The 10,657-nt window shown below is 34.1% G+C and overlaps 1 protein-coding gene across 2 annotated transcripts in view; it reads left to right on the forward strand.

The window, feature by feature from the left end:
- Positions 1-5,838, forward strand: part of LOC140739358 (glutamate receptor ionotropic, delta-2-like) — a 506,376-nt gene extending 500,538 nt beyond the window's left edge. For both annotated transcript variants that reach the window (XM_073067583.1, XM_073067584.1), the window contains one exon: positions 524-5,838. In XM_073067583.1, the coding sequence (XP_072923684.1) occupies positions 524-868 (345 nt within the window). In that variant the 3' untranslated portion in view covers positions 869-5,838. The remainder of the gene's footprint in view (positions 1-523) is intronic.
- The last annotated feature ends 4,819 nt before the right edge of the window (positions 5,839-10,657 follow it).

Here is a 10,657-nt window from a genome sequence, read left to right on the forward strand (position 1 = left end):
ATCCCCATGCAATCTAACAGAACTTGAGCAGTTTTGAAAAGAAAAATCTGGAAAAATTGCAGTGTTCAGATGTTCAAAGCTATCCACACAGATTCGAGACTGTAATTGCTGCCAAAGGAGCATCTACTAAATACTGACTTGAAGGGGGTGAGTAATTATGCAATCAATTATTTTGTATTTGATATTTATTATTAATTTAGATCACTTTATAGAGATCACTTTGACACAAAAGTATCTCTTTCTATTCATCAGTGTCAAACAAAGTCAGATTCAATCCATTGGTCTTCAATGTTGTAAAACAATAAAACATGAAAACTTCTGGGGGGGGGGGTTGTAAACTTTTTATAAACACTGAATATTCCCAGAAATGAAAGGAGATAACATCTTTCATTGGACACTGACTGCATAGCTTGGCAAAGTGTGCAAACAATGGCCATTTGTATAGACTCTCTGACAGAATGTTTAAAATAATTAATGCTATAGTAGTATATAGCTAATTTTTTTTCTCTTTTTCTTATTACAGGAGGGCAATGAAATTGAAATTGGTCAGTTTCAGAAAAAGGCAGACAGCATCTCTAAAATCGATGAACATTCTCTTAAATTTTCACCATCCTTTGTAGACTTAAATTCTTTTGAACTTTCTATGATACCAACGGGTGAAAACCAGGAAGAATTTAATGATTTCAGGAACACTAATTTGACCATGTCAACTTTCATACCTGAGCAGATGCGGAGGACAAGCACATGTAGCTTATCGGCTAAGACTTTATCTGGAATGCCATTGAGTGGCTCATCCCAACAAACTGCACAATGTGTATGTACACCACAAAATGAGAGGGACTGTAGCAGTCCTTCATCTTTTCTTTGAACTAATTAAACTACAGCCCCATGAAATGTGAGTTTCTGAGTATTGTAAGGCAAATTCTTTTTTTAAAATGATTTATCACATGTTGTTATGTTTTGTTGGATCAGAATGATTACGTTGCCAACATACTATCTGGAAGGTTAGCAAGCTCTTGCAATTTCTAATCACTGGATCCGGGTTATTTCTGATTTGTGTGTACATGTTTGATGTAACAGTCTTTCATTCTTTATTCCTAGTTTAAATATTTTCCTCTGCCTATTGTCTAATTCTTTTCCTATGAACCATTTACAGCCTAAGAAAGTGGAAGGTGACCTTCCTTAGCTTCCGTTAGGATTGTGCTAGGGCAAGGAGAAGAAATGCCTGCTGAGGAAGTGCCTGGTCTTAGATATTCAGTAGACAATGAAAGTAAGCTATGTTCAGCAAACAAAATTAAAGATAAAAATTAGAAATGAATGAAATAAAAAACACAGATACATGAATTAAGATACATGAACCAAGAGAAGGAAGGCAAGATGAAAGTTGAAAGGAAACTGACTTTACAACATATTACGACCTATTTGTGTCCTAATCTGTTTGAAATTATAAAGACAGAGAATATTGTGTACTGGCCTATTTTGTGTGGATTTACATGTGCTGCTTAGTTACTTACGTCTAACTGAAATGCTTCAAACTAAAAGAAATGTATATTACATGAGTTCTATAATGGTTCAAAATGATGCACTTTAAGGAAGGTAACAGAAGCAGTGTTAGTTTTAACAGTTTTATAATAAATGAGATATAAATGTTATAACAATGAATTAGCTTCACTGTAATATGAGGAAAATAAAACTGCAAACTCTACTGTTCATTATCAACTGGCAGTATGTGATCCGATGGTCATTTTTAGCTAAGTAGCTTTGCAAGAATTTTTGAAATATTTTCTATGAAGCACAACTTAAAAGAATTGATTTATCTGGTTAAATTAAATAGCAAAAGCCCTTTCCTTATTCAACAGTTTCAAATGCAGCAATTTTTAAAACTCCCTTTACAGTACCATCAACTGAACAGTGCTCTGCCTCTGATGATAAACTCAGTTGGGTAAGCTAGGGGGCAGCATGTTCCTATACAAACCTCATATTCCAATTCTGTCAAATTATTTGGGAAATCTAGCCATATTATTATTTAAAACCTGCAGTCATAATCTTCTTGTAACTTTAAAGTCAGTTTTATGTGTTTAATAGTGATTCATTTGTAATAAACCAACTTGATGTTTTTTTTATTAAAAGAGAATGTAGACAGTAAATTAATGCAAGATGATTACAACCATTGGACAACAGAATATAAGAACGTAAGTTAATAGTGGCTTCAAGAGATGGTTACAAACATTCAAAATTATTTATTATTTTTCTGGTTGCTTTGTTGATAACTAAAAGTATGTATAACTTTCAGAGAAGAAACTTTGCATATGACAACTGTTTTTATACATCTTCATCTGTACTTTGGAATTTTAAATAAGTAACACATAGATGTCACTGCAGTCTTGCAAAGAAGTGTTGCTTGGTACTTATAACTAATATTGGTATATCACTAAAATTATGTGCTTAATTTTAAAATAAATATACATTATTAGGTGCATCACATTTTGTTCCATGTAAAATATAAGAGGTAGAGCATAGTTTACTGAATGTTCTAGGGAAACTGTAATGGCAAAAGAATGACATTTCCAAGGGCAAGCGGATTTTGAAGGAAATAGGTGACAACATTGAAGATGCCCTATATTTAAGAGTTGAAAATAGAATGGTAAATTTATTTGCATAATGTCTATTGGAAGGGAAGTTTAGTAACAAGAATTTAGATTGAAGACAGGTTGATTGAATACTAAAAAGCTTCCACAACAGGAATCAATCCTAGATTAGTGACCAATTTTAAGTCTTGAATTTTTCATTTGCCAAATTACTTATGGATATGTGAAAATGCGGGTATTCGAAATAAGTTACAAATAAAATTTATTCTTAAGGAGAAACAGAATAATGTCTAGGGACTAAATTATCTAGTCTGACACCTTTATGTTGTCTTGTAAAATACATTTTCAGTCCTAGATATTCAGGAAGCTCTAGTCTCTATGACAAAACATGTTCATACAGCCAGAATACATTTTCAAATTCTGATTTACGTAAAACTTAGTTAATTTGCATGTTAATTTTCCAATCAACTCCTTTGAAAGAGATGAGAGGAAAACAATTGTTACTTTTCACCATGCTAGAATAGATGGAAATGTAAATGAAGAGTAGAACTACATTATATTTTAATCTTTGCAGATCTTAATGTCACTTGTTAATATTAAATATTGCAGCACACTGGAATCTTAACAGAACTCAGTTCCTGCCATTTTAAATGATATTGCAAATTTTATTAACCTTGAAAGAGACTGGGGCCTGTGATTATTAGAATTCTCATCCTGTAGTGCAGTAGTGACTGTTCTTTTGAAATGCCAACAAAATCATTGTGTAGAATACAGCTTCTCTTGGAATACTGTGCAACCACTGGACTATAAGATTGCATTTTATGAAATGCCTGGTTTGATACCATTGTCACATCAATTGATGCAATGTCATTGAGGTATGCACTAAGAGTAAAATAGTGCCCTTATGTTAGTACAGCTCATGTTATAAATAGTCATATTGATGCTAAACAGTTGTGTTCTCTTTTCAAGTTTATGTCATTGTATATATCCTTTTCATGAATTATTCTTGAAGTGTTATCCACTTTAAGTGCTAAAAGCTTCCCCCTCTATGGACTCTAAATAGCATCTTTCATTTCCCTTTCCCTGCATGCTTACCTTTTTTAATGAATATTTTCAAAATTAAGGATTTATGTAACTTACATATATCTCTTGGATTTTTGATTGTCACTATTTTCATTGATTATTCAATTATTTGCATCCCAACAGAAGCTAATAATTGTAAAGTCTGCCTACTTTTTCACTGCTCATTCTCAGATAAATTGCAACAAAAAATGCAAAAAGACAGTTTTGAAATATCTGCTCCTTTACATGAACATTGCAAACATGCAGAATACTCTATCAGAATGAATACACAGGACTGAGAATAACTAAAGTTCAAATTAAAACCGTGTCTATTACTTAATTCAACATGTTAGAAAATAATTTTGAATTAGATTAGTTAAATGCATTTCATATTTCATTGTTTTCTGAAGATACTTTGCTTCATTGATTCATATTAGTATGAAAAAAACTTATAAAGAATTTTTCTCCAGAAAGTAATAATGAAGAAAATTATATCAATCTTGAATTATTGATTATGATCTGAATTATAGAGCTAAGCAACTTATATGGCATAAGTTTGTGATCTTCTTGGTTGTGCATACAAATTTGTATAGATTCATGGGGTTATTAAATGTATAGACATTACAGACCATATCAATGCCACATTTTAGATAATACTTAATTCACTTTAATATTTCCTCATTAAAAAGTGTTTTGTTAAGATGAACCACCTAAGTTAGACAAACCTACACTAAACTATGATTCTACAAAAAGTACTTAAAGTACTTAACCAGTCTATGAATAATCATTCATCTACCTAAACTGGAAAAATCCACGTCTATTCAAATGTCCAGTTATAAAATAAGAAAATGTATACTTACTTCTTAGTTCTTAATTATGTGCTTCTTGAATTTCATGACAGGAAAAAAAAGTTTGGAAAAAATGTTTGTTAAAAATTACGTATAATTAAACACTGTGTTATCCAGCTTAAGGGAGCTAGGGAAGTTACTATTTATTTTGGCAGAGCTATGTGGTGTAGGGGCAAGCAAGGGTAAACAGGGTGGAAATAGAAATGTGTGGAAAGCACATATAAATCATGTTTACTTTCAGATTTTTAAATAAAAACAGATTTTATTTATTATGTTCAATAGTACTACCAAATCAAGCAAAAAGTGCAAAATAATGGGAATGAACTCAAGGTGAAATTGGTCCTGCAATAAGTTTATTTGAAGGAGAGAATGGAGCAATCAGGATTGGTAATGGTGAAGTACAGAGGTAGAAGATATGTGTAAAAGGTGAAGAAATCTATCTCATCATTTGACATCACTTCCTAGTATAAAGTCCTAATTATTAATTACTAAAATTCTGAAACAGTAATATGAACATGCCAGGAGAAGTGGAAGAGAAATCTAAGTAGTAACAACGGATTTAAGGCAAACAAAGACATTCCGAAAGCGGTTTTCCGATTTATTTCTATCAGAGTTTTATTCATTTAATTTTAGGTGTATTGGTTAAAAATAATTAAGCAATAGTAATCTAATAATGAAGGACAGATGGCATACAGGAAAAATCTAGAACATTTGGATTTGCTTTCGTATTTTGTATAGATTTTTTTGTTGTTAAAATTTATAATAGTTATTTAGAAAATGTGCCAGTAAATTGTCACATAATGTAAAGCAAATGAAATAATCTGAAGTTCATGAATAGGGAGAATTTATTTACAATATCATGCCAGGCATCAAGTAAATAGTGTGATGGATTCCCAATAACTGCTCCAATAAATTCCATAGATCTATCAATCTACGTTTGTTTACCTGATTCCAACATAATAAATTGTTGATTTTGCTTGGGGGCAGTTGAAGAGTGCACAAGTCAAGGTTTGGCATTTTCTTGAAGAGGCACAAGACATTGAAGGATGTTGAAAGGATTCTAGATATAGGATAGAAGTTCAGATTAAGAAGTGATTAAAAAAGACTGTCTCCACTTGAATGAGAAAGGTGTGTTTGTTGGTAACATGTTTGTCTTTTTATTTCAAAGTAGAAAACAACAATGCTTATACAAATTCATGTTTCAACTTTTGTAACATGTGGCTGCATATGAAGTTTTTTTGAAAGATCTTTATCAAACTCATGCATTTTTGGTTAAATTCTTAATAAAATTTTGTGACATTGTAATATATAAACAAAAGTTCATTGCTGTTACTGTACAATTATTCAGACCTAATTAAAAATTGTAAGACTTGAGGGTTCATATGATCTACTGCGCATGATTCTAATGTTCTTGTGAGGAAAAGAAAGGATTCAATACAGCAATGCACTTCTTAGTCATGAATAATGCTTTTTGTAATTTTAACTAAAACCCTTTGCATAATCTACAAATACTCTGTGTAGGGAAGCAATGGAAAATAATGAAATTTGCTGCAAATTTGTTTTGGAGTTGCTGAAGTTTCATAATTTACTTATTAATAGGTTATTATATTCTTAACAATATAGAGATTTTGTTATGATGATTTAAATAGTGTGTTCTTAAATGATTCAAATTACCAAGGTATAAACTACAATATTTATAACATTACCCTTAATTAAATATATCAATTTTATGATTTTCTCTTGTAATACCAATATTCCCTTGACCCTGTCCTATTGTGCATGTTCAAAGTTCAAAGTAAGTTTATTATCAAAGTACGTATATGTCATCATATACAACCCTGAGATTTACTTTCTTGTGGGCATACTGAATAAATCTATAATAGAATAATAACAATGGTAAAATCAATGAATGACCACACCAGCTTGGGCATTCAAATAGTGTGCAAAAGACAAAAAAATTTACAAATACAAAATGAATAAATAAGCAATAATAATTAATAATAATAAATGATAAAAAATATATAATAAATAAGCAATTAATATTGAGAATATGAGATGAAGAGTCCTTGAAAGTGTGTCCATATGTTGTGGGAATTGTTCAGTGATGGAGCAAGTGAAGTTGAGTGAAGTTATCCACTTTGGTTCAAGAGTCTGATGGTTGAGGGGTAAGAATTCTTCCTGAACCTGTTGGTATGAGTCCTGAGGCTCATGTACCTTCTTCCTGATGGCAGCAGTGAGAAGAGAGCATAACCTGGTTTGTGGAAGTCCCTGATAATGGAAGGTGCTTTCCCATGACAATGCTTTGTGTAGATGTGCCCAATAGAACCATAGAACCATAGAACACTACAGCACAGTACAGGCCCTTCAGCCCTCCATGTTGTGCCAACTCATATAATCCTTAAAAAAGGTACTAAACCCACACTACACCATAACCCTACATTTTTCTTTCATCCATGTGCCTGTCCAAGAGGCTCTTAAATACCCCTAATGTTTTAGCCTCCACCACCAGCATTCCAGGTGAAGTCATTCCAGGCATTCACAACCCTCTGTGTCAAAAACTTACCCCTGATGTCTCCCCACCAATGGTGAGGAAGGCTATAACCGTGATGGACTGGGCTGTATCCACTACTTTTTGTAGGATTTTCTGTTCAAGGGCATTAGCGTTTCCATTTTATCTGTGAGTTTATGATTATGAAATGCTTTCAGCACTGAGAATTGATCTAAAGCAATAATATGTCTATCATCAGCTATTCACAGCCATAGGTATCCTTGAACATTTTTACTTATTCAACTTTGCTGTAACTGACAGATGTATTAGCTAAATTATGTACCGAATGGCCCACAAAACAGCAATGAAGTAAGATTGGTTAATATCTAAGTATTGCCTAAGTATTGAAAGAAAATAAACTTCCTGTTACTTTGTTTGGAATTTCAGAATATTTGATTTCTATGTAAGAGACCAGAAAGGATTCACTTTAAAGTACCAGGTGAAGAATTCCAACTCCATGAGCATGTTCTTTCTCAGGCATCGTATTACAGTGTCAACCAGGAATTTAGGTTCAAGCTTCTGAGGTGGGTTTTTTAACCACAGAACTAAGACTCAAAGACAGAATTATTACCATTAAATCAAGATCTTGTGTGGAATCCATACCCATCAAAAGTTGCCATTAGGTCATTGAGGCTTGAACTCAAATTTTATTTCAGTTTTTCTTGTACCATTTGGGCTCTAGGTTTTGTGGCCTGTGCTATTTGAGTGAATTGATCTAAATTTTAAAAATAATTGGTATATTTCAAGCTAAAGAGCGTAGGTTGAATTATCAATCTACCTTCACCATAATTATTACCCTTCCATTGATTAAAAAAAGATGAATTGAAATTGAAAATGAAGCTGCTTAGCAGAGACTTAATGTATCTAGTGTAGTAACGGGGTTTAGTCTTTCTGTATCAGCTAATAGTAAGGTCCACATACCGTCTGGCAAATAGCAACTTAATAACCCGATCCATTCTTCCCATTCCTTCCCATACTGGCCTGTTTTGCTTACCACCGTTCAAAGCTATCAGTTTCCTAAATGTTTCTACATTTAAAACTGTTAAAAGGTATTGAATTTGTTCCTCATTAAAATCTATGACACCATTTCCACCAAATTCCTTTACATAATTGCACTATATATAGTTGATTCAAGCATCAATTTATGGGTACTGTTCACAAAAATACAGTTATCAAGATATCATTCTTCAACCGTAAATAATCAACAATTTGTCAAAATACACCCAGAAGCCATTTTGTTGTGCTTGATTGATCTACTGTGTAGTAGCTACATCAAAAGCTGTTAATTTTGGTAAACAGTTTGATGAGTGTGCAATTCTGATACATAATGTAGAGTACTGCCAACATGCTCATTTGTCAGATACACTGTAAAATCATTGATTCTGTAATTATTTAGTCATTATAACTGTTTGACCAAAGATTTATCTTCAGCCAGGGTATTCATTTACTTTCTCCATGCCAACTGCCAGCATTATATCATTTACCAAGGAACCTTTAGCTAAATATGTAAATTATTATTTGAGACTCATAATGATCAAAATATGATGACTCATGTGATTCTCTACTGGTAGCTACTTAATATAGAAGGAATAGATAAAATAATATATACAGAACTATGCAAAAGTCTTAGGCTGCCTAAGACTTTTGCACAATATATACTTAATGGATATAATACATGATCTGTAATCTATTTGGCACCAGAATTCTCTAATGGCTGCTACAAACCTTTGGCAGACTTCTGACCTGGGACTGATGTGAGGTAGTGCTGTTTAAATGCTATTTGTCAGTCATTATGAAAATCTTCATAGAAATTCATTTTCAGTTGGTATCATTAAATGTGCACTACCCTAACTATATGGTTTACTACCAAATAGAGACAACATTCCAGATTCTTCTACCAATCTAACAGGAGTGCACTTCAGGGCAAATAGGTTTTGAATTTAAATTCCATGAGCAGGTGGGTCTGGGAAGGAACTCAGAATTAGGTACACTGAGTAAGATAGCAGATCAGAAATCCATTTCTAACCCACTGACTTCTGACTAAACCCTAATGTCTTTTGGGTTGCTTGCATACAAGCTCCCAGTAGAGATTGGTTGTCAATTTGTAACTTGTTTACACGTTATCAACAACAGTTAGGAACTTTTAAATTTGTTCACAAAGAATCCCAAAGCTTTCTGAAAGTTGCCATAGAAAACAAAGTACTGGACTATTGATTGATGTCTGTGGAGTGGGATTTGAACCTACAATTAAGACTGAAGAGCAGAAGGTGCTACCTATTGACTCAAGAATAATATCTAATTTTGTATGGAACTCATACCCATTCAAAATCAGAAATTGTGATTCTGTCATTGAGGCTTGAATTTAAATTTGATTTTAGAATGGTTTTTTTTTTGTTCCACGTGGATCTATTGTGTGCTGAAAACAGAGAGTCATTGGATGTTTTTTACTTCGATTTTACCTTGAATTACTTGTAGGTTGTTAAACATGGTAGGAGCCCATGGTATTGCAGTAAAGTTAGAGATAGAAAATTGGCTGACTGGCAGAAGGTAAAGAGTGGGAATAAAGGATGCTGTTTCTCCTGAGCTGCCAGTGGCTGGAGGTGTTCTGCAGGGGTTGATGTTGACCCTGCTTCTTTTCTTGTTATTAATGACCTGGATGTTTTGTGGCCAGTTTTGCGGCTGATACAAATATAAGTGGAAGGGAGGACATGTTCAGGATGCAGGGAGTCAGCAGAAGGACTGGGAAAGGCTGTGAGAGTGGACAAAGAAATGGTAGACAAAGAATGGAGGTACAGCGGCTAACGGACTGGTGCAGAGCCAACAACCTGTCTCTTAATGTGAACAAAACAAAAGAGATGGTTGTTGACTTCAGGAGGGCACGGAGCGACCACTCCCCACTGAACATCAACGGCTCCTCGGTAGAGATCATAAAGAGCACCAAATTTCTTGGTGTTCACCTGACGGAGAATCTCACCTGATCCCTCAACACCAGCTCCATAGCAAAGAAAGCCCAGCAGAGTCTCTACTTTTTGCGAAGGCTGAGGAAAGTCCATCTCCCACTCCCCATCCTCATCACATTCTACAGGGGTTGTATTGAGAGCGTCCTGAGCAGCTGCATTACTGCCTGGTTCAGAAATTGCACCATCTTGGATCGCAAGACCCTGCAGCGGATAGTGAGGTCAGCTGAGAAGATCATTGGGGTCTCTCTTCCTACCATTACGGACATTTACACTACATGCTGCATCCGCAAAGGAAACAGCATTATGAAGGACCCCATGCACCCCTCATACAATCTCTTCTCCCTCCTGCCGTCTGGGAAAAGGCTCCGAAGCATTTGGGCTCTTACGACCAGACTATATAACAGTTTCTTCCCCCAAGCTATCAGACTCCTCAATACCCGAAGCCTGGACTGACACCTTGCCCTACTGTCCTGTTTATTATTTATTGTAATGCCAGTACTGTTTTTGTGCACTTTATGCAGTCCAGTGTAGGTCTGTAGTCTAGTGTAGCTTTCTCTGTGTGTTTTTTTTATTACGTAGTTCAGTCTAGTTTTTTGTACTGTGTCATGTAAACCATGGTCCTGAAAAACGTCGTCTCATTTTTACTATGCA

Source organism: Hemitrygon akajei, chromosome 15 (assembly GCF_048418815.1).
Source record: "Hemitrygon akajei chromosome 15, sHemAka1.3, whole genome shotgun sequence".
NCBI lineage: Eukaryota > Metazoa > Chordata > Chondrichthyes > Myliobatiformes > Dasyatidae > Hemitrygon > Hemitrygon akajei.